The following is a 24,164-nucleotide window of genomic DNA, read 5'->3' on the forward strand; positions in this document are numbered from 1 at the left end:
TCAGAAGTGCTCAGCATTCAGATTCCCCATTGAAGTCAATGTTAAGGAACTCAGCACGTTCAAAAAACAAGCCTTAAGTGACTTAGCCAAAGTCACATTAGCAAGTTGCTTAAGGAGTTGGAAATAGCAGCCAGCACACTCTGATGTCAGAGATAGGATGCAGGAAAGGAAGCATAACAATCAAAATAACCCCCTTCTCCCCACTTGCGGCAGAGGTTTCCTGACTTATCTGATTGTCCTGCATCTTCCTTTCCTCACGCTACCTGGACCTTGTTAGTGGGGCTTTTCCCAAGTGTCCATTGAGGAGTCAGGTTGAAGGAATAGTAGAGTGTTTTAGGGGTTACTGTTATTTGTGGCATCAATGTTATTGCCAGTATACAAGTGGTCCTATCAGTATGCTGTAAATGTTGACTTTTAAAATTAATTATGTATTGGCTTTTTAATAATTGTGAAGAGTTTTCAGTTTGAAAAGTACAAAGTAATAAAACATATACACCTTTTAAGGCTCCATCATGGATGACATTGGCTTATTGTACCACTGAGTCAACAGATTCAGTCTGAGGCAGACACCATACGTGGTAAATTTCAGCCCAAATTATTGAAGTTTTGCGAAGTTATAAGCAACAGAAATAAGGATCTTATAATGGGAAGTATCAGGCAACCTTAATAATACGCAGTGCTTCCAGCCTTACCTATACTACATGGTGGGCTTCTTGCTTATGCTGTTTTTGTTCTCAAAACAGTTTAAATATGTTAGTTGGTTTCTAAAGCACCTTGTTACAGCGAGCCTCCTAAGAAACTCAGCACCTGCCAATCCACAGTGATTACATAATACCTACAATTCTATGCATATGGAAATATCACCAGTACTGCAGTCACCTGGGTCAATGAACACTGAGTTTTCAATAGAAGCTATGACAGTATAGCGTATATACACTAAGAGTGCTTAGTGGGACTGCAACTGTTCTTCAATTACACTGTAAGCTCTATGAAAGTGAGAGAGGCATTTTAAAAGTCCTATCAAATACAAAAAAAGGAGAACAGTTGCCTTCATAACTGTAGGCAGCAGAAATTACTTTTAGAGGATAAAAACAAAACACAGATTCATTGTTCCCAAAGCAAAATATAAGTCACGCTGCTGATGGCAATATTGCTAAATGTGTATATGTCAAATTAAATTACAACCAACCGGATAAGAGGTTTCCGTCAATTGAATCCTGCTAACGTGTATAGAGAAAGCAATAATTAATAGCATCGGTTAGTTCTCTGGAGGTATATCTACAATGCATCTGAGAGTGAAATTCCCAGTATGAGTATACAAGCATATGCTAGCTCTGCTTCAACTACTGTAGGAGAAAGAGCAGTGTAAATGTTGTGGCTGAGACAGCAGCAGCAGCAGAGGCTAGTTGCTCAAGTACAAGTCCCTACTGCTCCCCTGAGTCTAGCCTCAGGTGGCTCTTGATGCTGAAACATCCACACTCCCGTTTCTATCGACTCAGGCTAGGATGCATGCTCCCAGATGTAGCGCAGACACCGTCAATGTGTTCATATCTTGTCTTTCGACACACAACTCTGGCAGAACAGCTCAGTTCTTACTCTCTCTCTTTTTATCTCCAGCAATGGACCTTCTCCAGCAAATGTTGCCCCACATGGAATTATCTGGTGGCCATTGCAAGTGGGCAATGGTCATTCAAATCATGTCCTAAAGTGCAGGGAGGTCAGTGAAAGGACACCCACCAACTTCTACGGGCTTTGGATTAGGTGTTAGGGGACTAAAAAAGATCCAACTCATTTCACCTGTAACACTAATTAAGATTAACATTGATCTTGAGGACTGAAGAGTGCACTGGTCATACCAATTCATTCCCTACTGCTTAAACAGGCATAACAGAACCCCTTGCCACCAACAACCAGTGGTTAAAGTTGAAGTAAAAGAGGGAAGCAAAGATGAGTTCTCCCAAGGGAGAGAACTCTTCTTCTAATAGTGTATAAGAGTGATGTGCTCTTCCCACTTCCCCTTACTCTAACTCCTTCAAACACCAGCTAAGAAACAGGAATAGAAAGTATCTAAATTATCCTGTGCTGAATTCCCATTTCTAAAAAGTCGCATGAAAGAACTGGTTTGGACTGTATGAGCACTGAAGGAATATGAAGTGTCTTATCACAACATATAAAGAGTCCATTTCATTTTGCTTCTCATACAGAAGAGCTCCATTAACACACCCAACCATATAATATTATTCAGGTTGAACCCCTCTAGTCCAGCACCCTCAGAGTCTGCCTGGTGCTGAATGAGAGAATTTGCTGAACCACAGAAGGCTAGTATTGTCTAGCAGCATTAGCAACACTTTCACTGCTTACTGGGCTCTTAGAAGGCATTCAGGGGTAAGTTAGGGCTAAATATAGCACAGAATACTGACAGCCAGGATTGGTGGCTGTAAACAAACCTTATGAGACCACAAGAAACTTGGCCACACCCATGTTAAGTGGATGATCAGCTAACTAAAATCGTGCTGAACGACGGATGCTGCCAGATGAGAGAGTGCTGGACTAGGAAGGTTCAACCTGGACCAAAAGGCAGAGTTGTGGGAGTTGAGTTCTAGTAGCAACAATAAGTTAGCTGTGATTGCCAACATGTAAACAAGTACATACCTTGGGAACAGCCAGCTTTTCTCCCTTTTCTGCGCATTCCTCTGAGTCAGAGCAAGTGTAGTTCTCACTGAAGGACACCAAAGGGTTCATCCTTGGCTTATGAATAGCCTGGAACGTTAACTGTGTATTCAGCAGGTTGCTCACTGCTCTCAGGGAAGTGCACACATTAGGTGGCAATGAAGGATCTGCCAAGAGGTCTGTAATGAGCCCATGGGCTTCTCCCATCACAGCAATATCAACTGTAATACTGGTACCTGAAGACTGAAAAAGAAAAAGGACCTGTAAGGCTATGTATGGCTGCATCCCTCATGTCAAACTGAAGCATGTGGCATTAAACCTAATACCTTTTCACAGACTGTGTTTATAGCTAGGAAAAATCTGAAAAAGGTGATCTACTTATCTACTTGAAACAACAAGATTTATTCTGAACACTCTGACCAGACCCACCCTTAGGCTGACGTCTTCCTCTGCTAGCAAATGTGCAACCTTACTGCCTGCCTGTTTCTTTAGATATTTAAAATGATCACAACACGGGAGTTTTTCGAGCAGTCAGAAAATAGAGGGTGATGACAGTCTCTGCCCAATAAGAGTGCTCAGAGCAATAATATTGAAATTTGAATACTGACGCCAAGTGTGGCTGTCATTCTAAGTGATACGCTCTAGTTGAGCTACGAGTTATTGAGCACCATCCAGGATTTCCAGAGTGCCATTACATACAACCTGTCAGACTAGATGATCATAACCGCCTCAAAAGTCTATCAGTTTATGAAGTAATATTGGGAACAAAATTAAAAAAGAGATTAAATAAAAGTAATACTGAGTACATGAAATATACGTGCAAACACAGGACTGATTTGTAATGTGCAACTACTACTGTTGGTCAGGTCTTAAAGGAAAGGTTAAGGAGGCTTAAATTAAAGTACAGAACAGACAGGAGCTGAGGCAGAAAGTGAGTCACTTTCCATCACTTCTAAATTATTGACAGAGCAGTTGTACTTCCAGGTCAAAAGTTTAGTAGAAGCACTATAGTTCACTGTCACGCACATGGGATCATCGATTAAAGGCATGCTTGAAAGTGACTGTCAGGCTGTTTCTGCTTTGGAGTACTCTCTTGGGCACATATGGAATGTGCATATATCCAGAGGGACTGGAACAAATCCCTCCACTCCCAGCCATCCCTGGAAGATCTGGTTTGTTAATCTATTAGATGTGAAGGATGCACAACTCTGACCACTTTTTCTAAAAAGACTAATATCCCAAGTAATGACTTGCCACTGTGAGAGCATAATATCTTCTGGGTGGACACAGATTGGAGAATCAAGCATGCTCTTGTCATGGGAGAAGGTTAGGGTTCCCAAAGCTAAATATAATACAAGCATAACACAAGCAGGAGAAGAATCACCAACCACTGTAGCATTTATGGAACTCACAATACATAAAACAATAGCGGATCCTTAACAATGCTTTGAACTTCTTTACATTCACAAACGCTTTTCAAAATTACTGAAGTAATCACTTCGAGGAAGGCGGTGGGATCCAGATTTTACACACTGGCAAACTAGGGCACAAAGAGACAGAAGGTGATGGGGCCAAGGCCATGTGGTGATTCTGTTGTACAGCCAGGAGTAGAACTCCAATTTTCTAACACCCAGTGCTGCACCTGGGTCACAAGATCATCTAGGCTTCAGCACTTTCTACTGCATGCTTTACACAGCATACAAGGTGAATTCCTTTGCATGCAGAAATGCTGTCCAATCCCCATGAGGAAACGAAAGGCTGACGTTAATTTAATGGATCACGTTTATTGACTCCTTATCCACAGCTAGTACAGAGATCTTACATCAATGTCCTGCAAGCCCACTTCCAGCCATGTTATAATAACCATAATTCCCCCAGGACACATTGCTTACCTTGTCCACTACAATCCCACTCCCCATATGCAGACGTGTGTGATTAAAACCCAGCAGGATAAGCAGAGGATGGCAAGGAATCTCTTCACTTGCTCTTCTTCTCTCCAGAGAAGGGACTGGAGCCCAATGGGTGGGTACAGGGAGTTCTAGTCTTCCCCTTGTTTATTGCAGAGTGTATTTAATATACTTGTTACCTTACTTTCACTGCTGCCCTTGCACTATACCTGCCAAAGAGAACCCAATGGCTGAGTGGCAAACAGTGACCAAAGACAGCCTCCCACACCGGTGCCCAGAGTCAGCACCTCCTGGAACTGCTCCCTCTACAGGTTACAGAAGGATTCCTAGTGCACCAGAGAAAAGTTTTCATTCATTACCTACCACACCTCTTCTCAAACAACACAGGGTCTTCACAAATTGCAGTGTTGGCAGTCTCTACTGAAAGCTTATAGTTTACAATAGTCACTCACTGTGAGGTGCATGTATGGGTAATATTTAAGGAATAACAGAACTCTGTTGAAAATTATGCCCTTATGATTTTGCAGGGAAAGTGAGTCACCAAGAAATCATGTGTCTCTGTGAGGGTCTAGTCCCTTCTCTGGAAAAAAGAAGGGCAAGTCAAAAGATTCCTTCCCATCCTCTGCTTACCCTGCTGGGTTTTAATCACGTACATCTGCATATGGGGAGTGGGATCATTGTGGAGGAGGTAAGCAATGTGTCCTGGGGGAATTATGGTAATTGTAACATGGCTGGAAGCAGGCTTGCTGTTTCACCCTACCCTCCACCTGGATGGCTGATTATATAAGTTTGGTGTGCCACAGCCTGCCTTGGTGCCAACCCAGAAAAGTCAACAGAAAACCATCAGACAAACTATAAAAATCCAAGCACTTGGTAGTGAACACACACAGTATTAGACTAGGGATCACCAGGTTGGGAATAAAGGTCAAAGACTAACTTTGTCTCTGGGCAGAGAGGGACTCTTGGGATCCATTCACTGAGGAGGTACCTTGATGAAAGGGGTGCTTCATGAAACTTGAGCCCTAGCTCCTTGGGGCCAGGAAATATTGCAGAAGACTGAGCTTGAGGGAAAGAATCTACTTCATAAGCTAAGAAAGGTAACTATAATGTAGACCCTAGTTCATGATTAGTGATTCTGTTTTGTATAAGACTGTTTATTTTGATCACTAAACCTAGTTTCTATTTGAAACACTATTCTTTCTTATACAAGTTTCCTGTTGTTTTACCATAACGGAATTCAAAGTCTTAACGCGATACAGGAGCGGGGATCTAAGGTAAATGGGGTAAAACTGTGGTGCACTGTTCATTTGGGAACAGAGAATATGGGATTTCTGTGGTGACAGGATGGCTTTGTCAGGAAGCTGGCCCAGGCAAGATTCCCTTGTGCTGGGGATAGGTGGTAACAAGGTGACTCTCAGCCCATGGTGCCCTGAGAAGGGCCATATGATTATATATATTCTCTTTATTTTCATTAACGTAAATTTCAGTTAAAAACATGATCCTGTAATGGCTGGAATTTTCAGCATTAGGTCTATGTGCATATACACAAAGGGAGCACATGTTTTGGAAATACGTAAATACACGGTCTCTACCACTGAAGTTCTCACTAGGCCTCCACACTGCTTACCTTACCTTATCTAACAAGATCACAGCCATTGTCATTCAAATGACAATCATCTGTTCTACTTCACATACCTTCACAGTATTTCACAATACTTAAAGGCATGTCCACACATACACATTGTGCAGCAAGATGGAGTGCAAATCTATAGTGCTCCTGTGTGCTGCAGACTGAATATCTGTGCAGATGCTGTCCCTACAGGTGCTGGAACTAGGTGTGTGGGTGGATGCTGCAGTAGACTCGGTTTGAAGTGGTTTCCATTATATGCAGGGTTTACAGTTTGGTTCAAAAACTGTCAGCACCCACACTGTAATTTTTTTTTGGCACCCCTGTTTGACAAATTAGCACCCCACGGTCAACTGATCGGTACTGTAACCGGAAAGTGGGATCAGTTCAAGCAGATAGTGACTGACACAGCAACAACATCACTTGGACCAAAGAAACGAATACATCAGGATTGGTTCAATGAGAACCAAGAAGAAATACATTCAGCACTGGAAGTAAAGAGAAAAGCCTTTACTGAATGGCAGAATGACCCTCCTCAGTCCTCCAAACGGGACCATTTCAAGCACCTTAGGAGCAAAACACAGAAAGACCTCCGTCAGATACAGGACAGCTGGTGGGAGAGCAAAGCCAAAGAAATTGAGCACTATGCTGAGACCCACAATTCAAAGATGTTCTTTAGTGCTATTAAGACTGTCTATGGACCTTCTAAACCAAGGACTACCCCATTACCCTCATCAGACAACACAACGCTGGTCAAAGACAAAGAGGGCATCAACGAAAGATGGCAAGAACACTTTAGCAACCTCCTTAACAGACCATCGACCGTGAATAGTAATGTCCTCAATGAAATTCCACAACAACCTGTCCTGACAGATCTTGACTTTCCGCCCACTATAGATGAGATTAAGAAAGCTATTAGCCAGATGAGTTCAGGAAAAGCTCCTGGAAAAGATGGGATACCAGCAGAGATATATTAAGCGGCAAGTTCAGCAGCACTAGCAGCATTCCATAGCGTGACCATCAGCATCTGGGAGGATGAAAACATACCACAGGACCTCTGCGATGCTATTGTCTCCCTTTTCAAGAATAAAGGCAGCAAAGCAGAAGGTGGAAACTACAGAGACATATCTCTCCTCTCTGTTGGAGAGAAGATAATCGCCTGCATCATCTTGAAGTGCCTAACAGCCAGTATTTCCAAGGCAAATCTACCTGAAAGTCAATACAGTTCTTGACCTGGCCGGAGGACAGTCGACATGGTGTTTGCTGTAAGACAATTACAAGAGAAGTGCATTGAACAGAATATGCACCTGTATGCTGTCTTCATAGATCTGACAAAGGCATTTGATACCATCAACAGGGAAGCCCTTTGGACCATTCTAATACGACTTGGCTGCCCAAAAAAATTTGTCCAGATTATACGCCTTTTCCATGATGGCATGACAGGCGAAGTACGGTCTGATGGAGCCACATCAGCCCCCTTCAACATCACCAACGGCGTGAAACAAGGATGTGTTCTCGCTTCTGTCCTATTTAACCTGTTCTTTGCATGCACCCTTAACCATGCAATGAAAGATCTGGACTGAGGTATATACTTGAAAAACTGGCATGATGGTTCACTTTTGACCTCCGTCGTCTGGATGCAAAGACTAAGACAGTGCAGAAACTCCTTTCTGAGGCACTCTTTGCTGATGACTGTGCCCTTATGGCTCACACTGAAAACGATCTTCAGCACATTGTCAACAAGTTTGCTGAGGCCTCGCAACTTTTCAGACTAACTATCAGCCTCGGAAAGACAGAAGTTCTCCATCAACCTCCACCTGGATTCAAATGCTCCTGTCCCGAGTATCTCCATTGACAGCACTCAGCTTAAAGTAGTGGAGAACTTAAAATACCTGGGTAGTGTCATATCCAGTGAAGGATCACTGGATAATGAGATCAACGTGTGAATATCCAAAGCGAGCCAGGCACTTGGCTGTCTGCGTGTCAAAGTTCTAAACCAACATAACATACGGCTGTCAACAAAATGGCTTGTGTGCAGAGCTGTTGTTCTCTCATCTCTTTGTACGGGTGTGAAACATGGACACTATATAGGCGTCACATCAAGCAGCTCGAAGCATTCCACATATGCTGCCTCCATAACATCATGAAGATCCGCTGGCAAGACAAAGTGCCCAATCTTGAGGTCCTCGAGAGAGCCCAGATGACAAGCATCAAAATGATGATTATGAAGTCACAACTACGTTGGACCGGTCATGTCAGCCGCATGGATGCCAACAGAATCCCTTGCCAGCTTCTGTATGGTGAACTCTCCCAGGGCATCCGGCATATAGGTTGTCCACGGAAGCACTACAAGGATACCATCAAAGCCAATCTGCAGTACAGCAGTATCAAACCTAGGGACCTTGAGGATGTCGCCAGTGACAGAACCCAGGGGTGTGCAACAGTCAGAAATGTCTGCATTGCCTTTGAGGAAGAAAGCTGCCGGTGTCTACAAGAGGCACGCGAATGACATCATAAAACATCAGCAATGCACAACCCACTGATTGCGAACTTCCCATGCACCATCTGCGGCAAAATGTGCACCTCTAGAATTGGCTTATACAGTCACCAGAGGGCACACCATGAGATCAACAACAGATGACCTGCACAGATTTGTCATCATTGGATCGATGGACTACCATTACCCCTGTTTGTCCACGCACACTAACAGTTCCCTAGGGCACACCGATACATTGCTTTTTCAAAGCTGCAATGGAGCTCTTAGCAGTCAGCTGCAGAGTCCACATGGAGAATATATAGCATGCTAGCGTGTTGTAGATTTACACCCTGGCTTGCTGCACTGCAAGTGTTCACATAGACCTGCCCTCAGAAGTGGAGTACTTGTGATCCTTCTGATATACCACTCTACAGCAACTGAGAACAGATGCAAGCTTATAAAAATGACAATCACTAGTATATACACTCTAAGTCAAAAAACTTTTATAACCAATCACAAGCCCTACATCACGCAGTTCCTACACACTTGAACATCCATACTCCGGATGTCCCTAATCTGGGAATCCCCATGGTACAGACCCGGTGGGGGAGAAGAGGAAGTGACTCTGCACACTGCTCCTCCTGTTCCCCCTACAGCTGGCAAAACAGCAGCATGGTGATGTGCTGCTCTTAAGGCTTTTCCCCACTGCTCCCATGGCAGTGCTGCCTGGGAACAGTGGCGGGCACAGAGCTATGTCTGCCCCTGAGACCAGGGCACCAAATAAGTGCCCCACCGAGATCCCCCTCAAACCAGACACCGCAGTGCATTCCCTGTCCTGGCAAATTCTGTAATCCGGCATACAAGGACTGCCATCTTAAAAAAAGGTTAAAGTATAATTAAATATACATAAAAAATCTAAAAGCTTGAAATAGCCATGTATCAACTCACCAAGGATACAGCGAAAAAATTTAGGAGAAATTAGGTTCAGTGAGGTAACAATGCACATTGAATATAAAAAAAGTTACATGTCAGAGGTTGACTTCAAATATCTTCTATAGCTAAAATAAATGCACACACAAATAGTTTTAATTGAATCTGTCAAAATGTATCCTGAGAACATTAGCAATGTCTTGGCTTTAAAACACAACAACATCCTTTTCTAAAAAACTACACTACACACCTCTGAAGAGCTATGCTATACTTTTTAGAGCCCACAAATTATAACAAAAACATTAAATATACAAAGTTAATAAGGTTTTAAAACACTATTCAATAGCGCAGCCTAGAATGGATTGCCTCCTTTAAAAAAGAAATCTGGAATTTATTTCTCACTAACTACATACGGGGCAAAATGAAACAATGAAGAATGATGGAAGACAAACAATTGCTGATAACTTTTGGATTTCTGCCATTTTATATATAATGTTAGATAAGGGGAGAAAATATTAAACATACACTACCAATGCACCATTTTGCACGTAGTTTTTTCTGATAATGTGAACAGACTCTGTATGAACTGGCGTGGATTTCTTTCAAACCACTTTACCCATCTCAAACCCAAAGTCTGGAAATTTGAAAACACAGACTTGAAATAATACACATGTAACCAAAATCCTAGAAAAGCTGATTTTAGAAGGTGAATTTGGCTTTCACATGCTATAGCTCATCTATAAACCTGTTCTGGAAAATTTTGCATTTGACCTCCTTCCTGAAATTCTGAAGACATTTTTATGTGGATCTGAACTTTGTGAATTCAGTCCAACCCTGATTTAAACAAACATACTTGTGCGATGTTTCCAGCTCAAACATTGCAATGGTGTGCCTGGGCATGAGAACTAGAAATAAAAGCGAAAGCAGGTTGAATGATTAGGTTACACTTGTTCATGTAGCTGAATTAGGTTTAAAATAAACATATATGCTGGGAAGTTTTTTTTTCCCTACATAGGTTTCATCATCATTATTATTATTTATAGTACAGTAACAAATGGAAGCCCCAAACCAAGATCTGCATTAGGCCTATAGATACTTCTAGTAAGAAAGGCCATGTCCACACCAGCCCAAATCTTCGAAATGACCATGCAAATGGTCGTGCAAATTTCAAAGATTACTAATGAGGAGCTGAAATGCATATTCAGCACCTCATTAGCATGCTGCCACCCATGGCTCTTAGAAATTGCTGCTTTCTGCTCCTGCGCGCCTCATCCAGACAGGGGGTCCTTTTCGAAAGCACCCCAGGAACTTCAAAATCCCCTTATTTCTATCAGTGGATTTTTGAAGCCATTATGTAAACGGTTACCTATAAAGCTAACTTTATGCATGAAGTATTTTCACTGTAGTTAATGAGCTACCTCACGTTATAAATATAAGCATATGCATAGTGTTTTCAGGACAAGGGACAAAGACTTGTCCGAAGTCATACAGGCAGTTTGTGGGAGGGCTGGGATCTTCACTCAAATATCCAGTGTCTTAACCAGCATACCAATCTTCATTCCTTTGGGGAAAGTTATCTTTTGGTAGGTGGGTTTTTTTGTTTAGTTGTCTTACACAATTGTATAAAATTTAAGAGAACTGTCTCCCTCATGTAGAATTTGACAAGAAGGTTTAAATATATATCTATTAAATTCTTCAGGTTTTTGCAATAATTTTTGAAGATTCTTGTTTATTCCATCTTACTAAATTCTCCAGAACTTTTAAAAATCAGAGACTATTCCATTAATGAATGGAAAAACAGACAAAACTATATCACTAGGGCTGTGTCTACACTACATGGTAAGTAGGGTGTTGGGAGTTTATTAATGAAGTGCTGTGGTGTATATGCAGCACTTCATAAAGCAAACTCCCCCTCCCCCCTGTGGCAACTCCGAAGTGTTAAACTTCGAAGTGCCAGTTCACGTGTAGTCGCAGCTCACCCGCTGGTAATTCAAAGTGCCCGGACAACTTCGGAGTTGCCATGGGTGGGAAGGGGAATTTGCTTAATGAAGTGATGCACATGCACCACAACACTTCATTAATAAACTCCCAGCACCCTACTTACCATCTTCCCTTCAAAGTAGGGAGGTAGTGTAGACAAGCCCTAGGACAAATACATCAAAGAAACATAAAAACAAAAATTCACTTCCCTGCAAATAAAATGTTGTCCCTAGAACCACTAACATCAGGCATCACTAAACCCATACAAATTGAACCACAAAATACACCTGCAAAAAAGACAGCTAAAATCAGTTCACAAAACAATCAAGTCTTAAGTATGAATAAAGGAAAAAAAAAGCCCAGCAATTAAATGCAAACAACTGTTGCAATAATTTAGGTAGAACATATGGTTCTAAAGAGTTAAAAAGTTAACATGACTTGAAACTATTTCACATTAAGCAGTTTTAAACAATGTTTGGTATATGGCGACCTTAGAATGTTTAGTTCTACAGTAATCACGCTAAGGAATTCATGTTAAAGAGTTATCTGTTAGCACACTATGAGCCAGAAGAAGCCTAAAACAAGTTAAAAAAGCACTTGAAAATGAATGGCTACATACAAAAAGCTTAACCAAACACATGACAACCCCTTTCAAAGAGAGGATATCAGAGAATTGTGTGAAACACCCATTCTTGGTATCAAAGAAAAGTTGTTTATTGACCGACTCCTATATGTGAAGGATGGCCACTTTCCCTGCCTTTGCTGACATACATGCACAATAATGAGAAGAGACAGGATAGTAAGAGATGGGGGAAATATGGCTTTTGTTGATATTCTCAGGATTCTAGGCAGCAGGACAGTCATTCATGGGTTTTCAAGGTTAGCAGTTCAGCCACGACAGCTGCTGCCTGAGGCTCTGCCTTAGCTCCAGGACTGGTATTTCATTGGTTGGTGTGGGCATCTTCGCTGGTCTCTCCCTCAGAGCTGGACAGACTATCTTGGATGGTGTTACACAGCACAGTAGACTGGACTGAATCAAAAGCTGAGAGCAAGAAACAGGACAAGAGGGAAAATAGTGGGCAGAAAGGCACACAGAAGAGAAGGGGAGACTGAGCAGGATCTCTCAAGCCTCCAGCTGAAGTCTTCATTGGGCGTACATCTCCACTAGTGTACTGACGTCTTGGCTGTACAATGGTGTGATGACCTTTGGTATCAACACGTGAAGGACAAAAGTGTCTGGAGTGACTGATGACTTTCTTCTGCCTTTGGGAATTTCCCAATTGATCTGTCTGTCCCCAACCCCTGACAAAGCCTCTTCTCAAGGGCCTCCAAAAGATGGGAGATGGCAGAATATTGATCCTTTCATTATTGCGTTCACCAGTTAGGCATAGTTTCCAACATAACACATTATGACATGTTCCATTAACGTCAGGACCTACACTTTCGCCATATATGGTCTTAATACAGTCTTGGAATTGTATCAGTCAACACGTTTCTGTTTAGACTAACTTAATATTTCTGGTTTTCACTTTTACTGAGTTTCCTAAATAATCTTATGTAACAGGCTGAGCTGGAGTCTGGTTACCAGTCACTGGCAGGTAATTGGACCACCTTACAAACTTTCATTTATTTTTCCATAGGTCATCTCACAATTGGAGAAGGCCCCAGTTACTGCGACAGCACTATCCACTCCTAGCTGGATAATGCTTAAACGCTCACAAGCCATACCAAATGAAGAAGAAACTTAAGAAAGCAAAGCACAGCTGTTGCCTCTCAACTATTTTAACTTCAGATACTCTTTACTAGTGAGAAGAAAGAAAAATACACCAGTATCTGGCAGGTCTTCTGACATCACATAATCATGGACGAACAGTAAATCCTCATTCGGTATGGTTTCCAAGTCACATCATGAACTCTCAGGTCAAGCTGTCTGAACATCAAATTAAAAAAAAAACGTAACTCTGCAGTTTTGTTTTGTTTTGATTTTTAATTATCCACAGAATGATTGGAAATATAAACAAAAATTAATGGATTATTCAAAAGCCATCTCAAATCCAGTTACTACCTTTTATGAGAGGACTAAAGAGGAAAGAAAAATAGCTGCCTACAATTGTTCAGCATTTTAAATCCTTTTTTTTTTTTTTTAGGAGGGAAAATTTTATTCTTATGATTTCTGATTGTTCTTTTGCATTAACTTAGGGTAGAACCTCAACATTTACAAACAGCTTGGGAATGAGTTGTTTGGAACTTTGAACAATACATTATGGCTTTCTTTCAGAAATTTACAATTAATTTAATAAAGCTTTTAACCCTAGAATGCAGAAGAAAAATCTCTGAAGTCATAGTTGAAATGAAACTGATGAAGAAACAATTTCCTTCCTTTGACAATTTTTAAACGTTCACTTTTTTTAGTCATTTACATTTTAGACACTACTGTATTTGCTCTCCCTCCCACCCCACTCATGTGCTTGATTGTGTACCTCCAGTTCAGTTCATAAACCTGGATACCTGCATTCTGGGTTGGTTTTATTACAGTACTAGGCCTTTTCCAAAAAGACAAATATTTTTTCTTGGGAACAGTTAAATTTAACCTATACCCTGAAGTAAAGATATTGTCAACATCCACACTTACAGTAAGTTTATATTTTTAAAATTTGCGTAGTTTTAAATTAGAAAAAACAAATAAATACTGTAAAATCAATGGACATTTTAAGAATGGAGCCATTTTTAAGTGGCTCTAACTTTTAGCCTATTCAAAACAGTCACTTGTACAAATATTGAATCCGAGCCCCTTTAGAAAGCAGCCTGGGTTTTGGAGGAAATAGTTTGTTACTCTTATAATAAAGCAAAGGAATGTATCACCACTTAAAGCAATCTGAATTGTGCAGTTGTGATGAGCACTTCTAGGTTTTGTATCTATACCATTAACACTGCTTCCCTATTAGGCTGCCTGAATCTTTCTATTATATGACCTATTTTTCTGTTGCATTTACCTTTCTCAAAACTAACTCGTGAGGCTTGAAAATTTCCCTTTTAGGTGCCTTCTTTAGGCTACCATGTTGTTTAAAGTTTCATCAAAAATTATTCATCTGTTTCCCAGAAAAAGGATAGGAGAAAATATGTTTTACCCAGGTTAAAAATTTCTAAGCACCGTAACGCCTTTATGCTTGAGAAGATGGACCTGAAGTTTGGCAGGAGCATAACTCTGTTGTCAGGGATGGGTCTTTTCCTGTCCCTGTGAAAATCTGTCCAAACTTATTCAAGTTCTAAGCATCTGAACAACTGAAATTCACATATGTTCATTGTTGGTTTTGGGAGCAGTTACATTTTCAGAATATTCTTTCTGCACTGGGCACGTTCCATTCCCCTGACCAATTAAACTGCATATATATGTTGTGCCTTTCCTTTTTGTTTTTTGTTTTATTTATTTTTACCTCAGGAATTTACTGGTGTTGATTACTATGACAAAAAAACAGTGGAAAATCTTAATTGTTCTGGGTAATGATTAGGGTTCATTTTGGTGGATGGAAGTATATGGGGAATTCATTCAGAAAATAAATGCTTTGATTAATGGAATTCTGAGCGTTTTGCTGCAGATGTAGAACAGAACCCAGAGCACAATGCCACCTCTGAGTTTAGCAGTACATCTTCAATCCACAAAAAAACCTTTTAATTTGAATAAACATTTCTCTATTGTAGACATGGGGCTATTAGCCTATGCATATTTACATTTAAGAAATGGATCATGCTATTTGCAATGCATACACTCAGCTTCATTTTTTTTTTTAATTTCAAATATTTCCTTGTGCTCTTGAACCATATTCTGATATGGATTTTCCTTTACTTCACATTTTAGTGCGTTGGATCTTGAAGCCATTGTCTACTAACCCCTTGACATGTGCACTTGGTGGGCGTGAGATTCCTCAATCTGTTCAAATGTGCACAAGCTTCAGAGCCGGTGCACAGGCCTGTTTGTTTACTGTGTGCCTCTTTGAGAATACACAGCCTTACTTCAACTGGCAGCTTTGCACATACACAGAGACAAATGTATTATTGGAACACACATATCTCATACAGTGTAATGTATTTTCCTAATAAAACAAGTTGATTTTAATATAGTTGAATGATATAAAATTCAGGTAGAAAATGGAAAAAAAATGAGTTTTTTTTTTTTGTAAAATCGATGATTTTTTGGTACAAATTGGTTTAAAATGAAAACAAGGAGGGGCTTATGGACATGACATCACCACAGAACTACTAAGTATGCTTCATTCTTAGGCTTCAGGGGATTAGCACTTGGGAAAAGTAGTTGCTAAGCACTAGAAATAATACACAGGAGACCATTTCTCATGCACTGTAAATGCACAGGTGTGCTCTGGATGAAGACAGTCACTCCCAGATGACACACGATGAAAAGAATTTAGGGAAAGGAACTCATCACGTGAAAAAACAGTACAAAGTCAATGCTATCACTGAGATTCTCTCCACACTACTGAAAATGCTGTCATGTAATTATGGGTGATACCTTCAATGAAAGCTCAGGGAGTTAGGGCCCAATTCCCATTTAGTTTTAATGGGATCTGGGTGCCAGTACCTCTTGGCTGTTGTAAAAAAGAAAAAAAAAGCCTATGTGACTATTAAACAACATGAGGATGAATGGAAGAATCAGTTATAAATACATTTGTTATAAAAAATTAAAGATCATGAAAGAGAAACGCAATGGGTATTAATTTTGCTTTTATTTAAAAAGTAGCAGATGGAAAGAATTAAATTCCAAATGGGGCTCAATCTAGCTTTGAGTTATGCACAAAGATCAATATAATTCCCTACTTAAAAGTCTGCCCTCAACTGTCTTACCATAGTTCTTTAATGCATACATCCAGATGGTTACAAACGGGTAACTTGAAGCTGATAGTGTCGATGCAAAGAAAATAAAGACTACTTCCTTCAGTCTAATCTTGAACTGCAATAACACCAGCTGTGATCCTTGAAGAGACCAAAGAGGAGGAGGAACAATTACGCGATTGATGTTGGGGATGGGCCGCTTACTAGCTCACAACCAGGTGGTGTCACACACTCCACCAAGTATTAGCCCTGCTACTCAATTGTCTGTTAACCACAGTAAGCTGTTTAGATTCTATCAAGATCCAGTGCAGAACAGCTAGATGCACATTATAAGCTTAAGATACAATCCATTAATAATCACCATTCTCTCTCCTTTATGTGCACACACATACAATTCTTCTGTATTTTTAAGCTAACACTTACGGTTCTGTAAAGGCAGTTAAAATAAAACCAAAGAATTCACATACTCCTATCATTTAAAAAAATCTGTAAATCACTCAACACCTCATTTAGCACACAACTTGAAAAGTGGCTTATTTAGAGATTGTGCTATTAGTGGGATGTTAAGGAGACATAAAAATCAATCATTTTTTCATGTTTATTTAAAAATGTATATACATCTCAGTTTTCTCTGCCATAAATTGTTTCACAATTTTAAGCAGTGCCGCATCATTAAATACCACAGAGAAGCCAAATAAATACAGGCTTTAATATAAAGTAAATGATTCTGTGTTTGCAGTAAAAAAAAAAAAAAAAATTACTACCAGGAGAGTCAAATTTATTTCAAGCAGTTTCAGGACGGCTGCCATAAACAAAAGCTGGAAAAAGAACTGCTGAATTTAGTAAACCCCTAAGAAAGTTTGTCTCTCTTGTCTTGAAAAACTTCAAAAGAGTAAACAAAAGAGAATGTGGAAGGGGGAATGTCACTGTTACATTCATTGCAATGATACTACTCCCACTTAAGTTACAGCTCTGGTGAATTTCAGTGGGAACAAGCTCTAAAGGTATTTCCACACTGCAATTAAAATGTGCAATATCACGTGTCAGGTCATTTGGTCTCACAGGGCTAAAATCTAAAGGGTTGACATTCAGGCTCAGTCTAGCCTGAATGGCACTCTGCTAGTTTTAACCCTGCAGCCTGACCCTTGCCAGCCTGGGTCTGCTGGACCGTGCCAAGGAACTTTTACTTCAGCTACATGCATCCTAGAGTCTGGCAACATGAGATGGTCCCGGAAAGCAAAATAAATAAATAAATAAATCACATGGATAGCCTGATATTCAGCAGGTGATGAGCAATCCCAGCTCTCCCTGAAGTGCAGATGCTCAACATTTCTATCATTGTCATTTGTATGACTGTAATGCCAAGGAGCCCCAGTCATGGAATAAGATGCCATTGTTTTGAGGCTCTGTACAAACAGAGCAAAAAGATTGGTCCTGCCCCAGAGAGCTAACTGGTCCTATCCCCAAGAGCTAACACGAAGTATAAAAGAAGACACAACTGATGGATACAGACAGACCAATGAGGGAGCACAAAGAAACTGTAAGACAATATTGTTTACTATGACACAGGTGGTAGTATCAATACCTCAGTGGCCAAGGGTTGTCAAGTATTCTGCAGACAACCGAAAATCAGGTCAGGAGCAGGAAATATGTTCTGGGGTGAGACAGGTTTGCCCTCAGGTTTGCAGATGAACATGACCCTGCAAGCAGAGAGCCTGCCTATGAAATCAACTGGGCTGGTGGTCAGGAGTCGCCCAGGTAAATCTCCTGGTCAGTGCCTGCCTCTGGCATCCCAGATCCTCCGTCCCCGCAACCCTCTGCCTGCCCCGCCACATACCCAAGCCCTCTGTCCCCATCCTCCACCCATACCCGCTCCCAGACCCTTCACCACAGTTCACTAGCCCAGGTCACAACACCCTCCTGTACTGGCAGTAAAGGCACTTTGAAATAGCACAGGTACTTCAAAGTGCCTGCGGCTACACGGCATGCTGGCACTTCAAAGTTTGACACTTTGAAGTTGCCATGGGGAGAATTAGCCCAATGAAGTGCTGCATATTCCTTGCAGCACTTAAGTAATCTCCCATCAGCCTGATTGCCATGCCCCCTTTGAAGAAGGGGGCAAGTGTAGACACAGCCTTAGAGTGGTTGTACTCACTTTGTAGCCCTTAAGCTCAATGCAGTCCCTTTTCGTGTTTGAGCGACAACTCAAGCAAAGCCCTGACTGTGATATGGCAACTGCATCAGATTTCTAATTAAAGATCAATCTAAATGGAAGTCCTGGATCATAACCATCTCACCATACCGAGAATTTGGCTCATGATCTGTATTTTGTGGGTAAAACCAAACACCTTAGAGATCTGAGAAAATCTGAAGACAGATTCAAATTTAAATTTATCAAAATTCACCTCTAATTTACCAATAACCAGCTAGCAGCTCTCTCTGTAAGAAGGGAGCTTTCAGCGAACACTGTGAGCAGTGAACAGGGGCAGCAGCTAACAGGGAAGGGAGTTTGCATCTGGGAGTTCACCGAGGGAGGAGCCCCGTGTTTATTGTCCTTTTCAGGTACGGTGTTCCACCTGTGCCCTGCAAGGCAGCACTATCAGGAAAAGGAGTCTCTGAAGGGAAGAGCCTGAAGAGCAATGGGGGAAGGTGGACCTGGGGGCACTGAGAGCAGCTGCGGGGGAGAGGGGCCAGAGCAGTGAGGAGGGCGGACATGGGAGCAGACGGGGGTAGTGGGTTGGGGACGGTCCTATGGTGATGGTAGCTGGGGGGGGCGGGGCAAAAGGTGGGGAGGAGGGTCCCGGGGATATGAGGTCATTGCTTCACAGGGAGCTATGGTGACTCGTGGTGACAGGGAGGTATGAAGTAGTGGGATCCTTAACCACATTCTCCACACCCCACTGCCTTGTGGGTTATCCTGGGAAGGAGCAAGGCTAAGGGAGTAAACCCTGACAGAAAATCTGGAGTGGAGTCCGAAGGCGGTTCAGTGTCAACTTCTGGCACTGTCCCAGCAACTCCTGCAGCTGAGCTGGTACCAGACGTGGAGGTTATCCTCTCCTTTGGACTATATCAGTAAAGCTGAGAGGGGGACACTGGTGTCTCGGCAGCCCAGAGTCTCCATAATAAGTGCCCAGGCTCACGCCCGGAGAGGTACTCCGGCATCGCTGAACAGTGTTGCATCAACACGGGAGGCAACAGATACCGGTTATGAGCTCTTGCTCGATTGGTGTAGAGAATGAGCGCCAGGGGTTGCCTTCGACAGTGGGAGAGATCCTCACATCAAACTGGACAGTCACCGCCTGCCTCAAGCTGGGCAGCCCCCAGCCAATAGGGTACTGTCCTGCCACAGTTCACCTGCCTCGCTGGGTGCGTGAGGCTTAAGGTTCCTGAACCTGACAAGTGACTGAAATTTGGGCACCAGGCAAACCAATAAGAAAATCAACAAGAAATGAGAAACATCAACAATTTAAGCTTGCTTGCTGGAATGTGCGGACCGTGCTGACCGGCTTGACTGAAGATCTTCAGGCACTCAGTGACACCCGAAAGACCGCTGTCATCAACGAGGAACTGAAAAGGCTCCGAGTTGATATCGCTGCACTGCAAGAGACGCGACTCGCAGATTCGGGATCTCTAAAGGAAAAGGACTACACCTTTTTCTGGCAGGGTGAAGCCCAAGAAGAACCCAGAGAGCATGGTGTTGGCTTTGCTGTCAGAAACACCCTTCTACAAATGGTGGATTTAATCATGGGTGGATAAGAAGGACTTCTTCGGATCACGCTTCAAACTTGCGCCGGTCTCGTCCACCTGATCAGCGCTTGTGCTCCAACCCTGTACACCACACCAGAAGTAAAAGACAAGTTCTATGACGTGCTTAGTGCTGCTGTAGCGCAAATACCTGCTCGTGAACAAGTGTACATCTTGGGTGATTTCAGTGCAAGAGTTGGAGCTGATTGGGCCTCATGGCCTTCCTGCTTAGGACACTTTGGTGTGGGAAAAATGAATGACAATGGACAGCGTCTCCTTGAACTGTGCACGTACCACAATCTGTGCATCACAAACGCATTCTTCCAAATGAAGCCACAGCACAGAGTGTCTTGGAGACACCCACGCTCGAAGCACTGGCATCAACTAGACGTGGTCATCACTAGGCATAATAACCTCAGAAATGTCCTTCTGACATGCAGCTATCATAGTGCTGACTGTGATACAGATCACTTGCTAGTTTGCTCCAAGCTCAAGCTGAGACACAAGAAGCTGTACCGCTCTAAACCTGCTGGAAGGCCCCGCATTGACGCCAGAAAGATGGCAAACTCGGAGAAAGCCAAAAAGTTCAGAGAGGCCCTCCAGGAAAATCTGCACAGTGGCCCTGGGGGTGCTGATATGACATCCAAATGGCAACATCTGAGGGATACAGTTTACAACACGGCCTTGTCAGTGTTTGGAAGAAGAGCTAGAAACATGAATGACTGGTTCGAAGCTAACTCCAATGAGATGATTCCAGTCATTGACAAGAAGCACGCTGCACTCCTGGAGTACAAGCCCTCACCAAGCCAGAGTACCCAGCAAGCACTTACAGGCTACGTCTACACGTGAAGCCTACATCGAAATAGCTTATTTCGATGTAGCAACATCGAAATAGGCTATTTCGATGAGTAACGTCTACACGTCCTCCAGGGCTGGCAACGTCGATGTTCAACTTCGACGTTGCGCGGCACCACATCGAAATAGGCACTGCAAGGGAACGTCTACACGCCAAAGTAGCACACATCGAAACAAGGGTGCCAGGCACAGCTGCAGACAGGGTCACAGGGCGGACTCAACAGCAAGCCGCTCCCTTAAAGGGCCCCTCCCAGACACAGTTGCACTAAACACAAGATCCACAGAGCCTACAACTGGTTGCAGACCCTGTGCCTGCAGCATGGATCCCCAGCTGCCGCAGCAGCAGCCAGAAGCCCTGGGCTAAGGGCTGCTGCCCACGGTGACCATAGAGCCCCGCAGGGGCTGGAGAGAGAGCATCTCTCAACCCCCCAGCTGATGGCCGCCATGGAGGACCCGGCAATTTCGACGTTGCAGGACGCGGATCGTCTACACGGTCCCTACTTCGATGTTGAACGTCGAAGTAGGGCGCTATTCTGATCCCCTCATGAGGTTAGTGACTTCGATGTCTCGCCGCCTAACGTCGAAGTTAACTTCGAAATAGCGCCCGACGCGTGTAGCCGCGACGGGCGCTATTTCTAAGTTAGTGCCGCTACTTCGAAGTAGCATGCACGTGTAGACACAGCTACAGTGACCACAAGAATAGTACAGCAGACAGCCAGGTGCTGTGCCAACAACCACTGGCTCCAGCTATGCAGCAGCATCCAGACCTGTGCTGACGTTGGTAATCTCAGAGGAAGGTACGAGGGAATGAAGAAGGCATTAGGACCCACCCAGAACAAGATGGCACCTCTGAAATCCAAATCTGGTGAAGTCATCGCTGACAAAGCCAAACAAATGGAGTGCTGGGTTGAGCACTACTCCGAGCTGTACTCACGCGAGAACGTTGTGGTTGACGCAGCCCTCGATGCAGTCGAGCTCCTACCAGTAATGGATGAACTGGATCAGGAACAGACTGTGGATGAACTGAAGAGAGCCATCAACAGCATTGCAGCAGGAAAGGCCCCTGGTCAGGATGGTATACCACCAGAGGTAATCAAGTGTGCCGCGGACACACTCCTGGAACCCCTACATGAGCTACTGTGCCTGTGCTGGAAAGAGGGTGAGGTTCCACAGGACATGCATGATGCTAACATTGTAACGTTGTATAAGAACAAAGGAGACAGAAGTGACTGCAACAACTACTGTGGAATCTCCCTCCTAAGCATCACTGGTAAACTGTTTGCTCATGTCATCCTTGGCAGACTCCAGAAGATTGCTGAGAGGGTGTACCCCGAATCACAGTGCGGATTCCGTGCAGAGAGGTCTACCGTTGACATGGTCTTCTCTCTAAGGCAGCTGCAGGAGAAGTGCAGGGAGCAGAGGAAGCCACTCTACATAGCCTTCATCGACCTGACCAAGGCCTTTGACTTGGTCACCAGGGATGGTCTGTTCAAACTGCTCCACAAGATAGGCTGTCCTCCACGGTTATTCAAGATGATCCAGTCGTTCCACGAAGACATGAGAGGAACCATCCAATATGACGGCGCATTATCGGATGCTTTCAGAATCAGGAGTGGCGTCAAACAAGGATGCGTGCTTGCTCTGACATTGTTCGGGATCTTCTTCGCACTCCTCCTGAAGCATGCCTTTGGATCTTCAACAGAGGGCATCTCGCTGCACACAAGATCTGATGGGAAACTGTTTCATCTTGCAAGGCTGAAAGCTAAGTCTAAGGTGCGGGAAGTCCTCAATGGAGACATGCTGTTCGCAGACAATGCTGCTGTAGTGTCTCACACAGAAGACCAGCTTCAAAAACTGCTAGATCAGTTCTCCAAAGCGTGCAAGGACTTTGGGCTTACCATCAGCCTAAAGACGACAAATGTACTCGGTCAGGATGTTGCTGAATCCCCATCAGCATTGACAACTATACGTTAGAGGTCATCCACGAGTTCGTTTACCTCGGGTCCACCATCACTGACACCCTGTCGTTGGACACTGAGCTAAATAGGAGGATCGGAAAAGCGGCCACAACTCTGTCTAGACTCAGCAACAGAGTGTGGAATAACAACAAGCTGTACACTCACACCAAAATGCAAGTCTACGGAGCCTGCATCCTCAGCACCCTCCTTTATGGCAGCGAGACTTGGACCCTGTATGCCCTCCAGGAAAAGAGGCTGAACGTCTTCCACTTGCGCTGCCTCAGGCGCATCCTTGGAATATCATGGAAGGACAGAATGACCAACACCGCCATACTTGAGCAAGCTGGAATCCCAACCATGCACACCCTCCTCAGGCAGTGTCGGCTCCGCTGGCTTGGCCACGTCCACAGGATGAATGATGGAAGGATTCCAAAAGACATCCTGTATGGGGAGCTAGCCTCTGGCAAAAGACCTCCCGGATGCCCCCAGTTGCGCTACAAAGATGTCTGCAAGAGAGACCTCAGAGAGGCAGACATCGAGCTGGACAACTGGGAAGAACCAGCAGATGACCACAGCAGATGGAGGCAGGGGTTACACGAGGGCCTTCAGAAGGGCGAGATGAGGATCAGACAGCTAGCAGAGCAGAAGCGAGCGCACAGAAAGCACACTAAGGACTTGCCAGACACCTACCACATCTGCAAGAGATGCAGGAAGGACTGTCACTTTTGTGTGGGTCTTCATAGTCACAGTAGACACTGTAAATGAAGTCCTCAATTGAAACTATAAAGGGCGTGATCCATAGTCTATGCAGACTGAAGGATGCCTACTACTACTAGGGCCTGTCCCACGAAAGCTCATCCCTTAATAAATTATTTTGTTAGTCTTTGAAGTGCTACTGGACTGCTTTTTTGTTTTCTTAGTATATAGACTAGCACAGCTATCTCTCTGTTACAAAAAAGAAATACATGATATCTCCAATTATGCTGCTGTCAGTTTAAGAGATTTTTTCTCATATGGTGACATTCTTTTTTCTCTTTAGATTAAGGTATAGATTGAACATCTCTGGTCCGGCACCTTGTTGACCTGACTGATGCCAAACCAGAGAATCTGACAAACTGTGGGAGGTCAGTATTATTGAGCAGCACTACCAACACTTCCATTGCTTATTGGAC

The 24,164-nt window shown here is 43.2% G+C and overlaps 1 protein-coding gene across 1 annotated transcript in view; it reads right to left on the bottom strand.

The window, feature by feature from the left end:
- PDE3A (phosphodiesterase 3A) overlaps positions 1–24,164 on the bottom strand; it is a 434,927-nt gene that overhangs the window by 60,669 nt on the left and 350,094 nt on the right. The window contains exon 3 of the mRNA XM_075004928.1: positions 2,653–2,913. Within this exon, the coding sequence (XP_074861029.1) occupies positions 2,653–2,913 (261 nt within the window). The remainder of the gene's footprint in view (positions 1–2,652; positions 2,914–24,164) is intronic.

The sequence above is a fragment of the Carettochelys insculpta genome, chromosome 1 (assembly GCF_033958435.1).
Source record: "Carettochelys insculpta isolate YL-2023 chromosome 1, ASM3395843v1, whole genome shotgun sequence".
In the NCBI taxonomy this organism is placed as follows: domain Eukaryota; kingdom Metazoa; phylum Chordata; order Testudines; family Carettochelyidae; genus Carettochelys; species Carettochelys insculpta.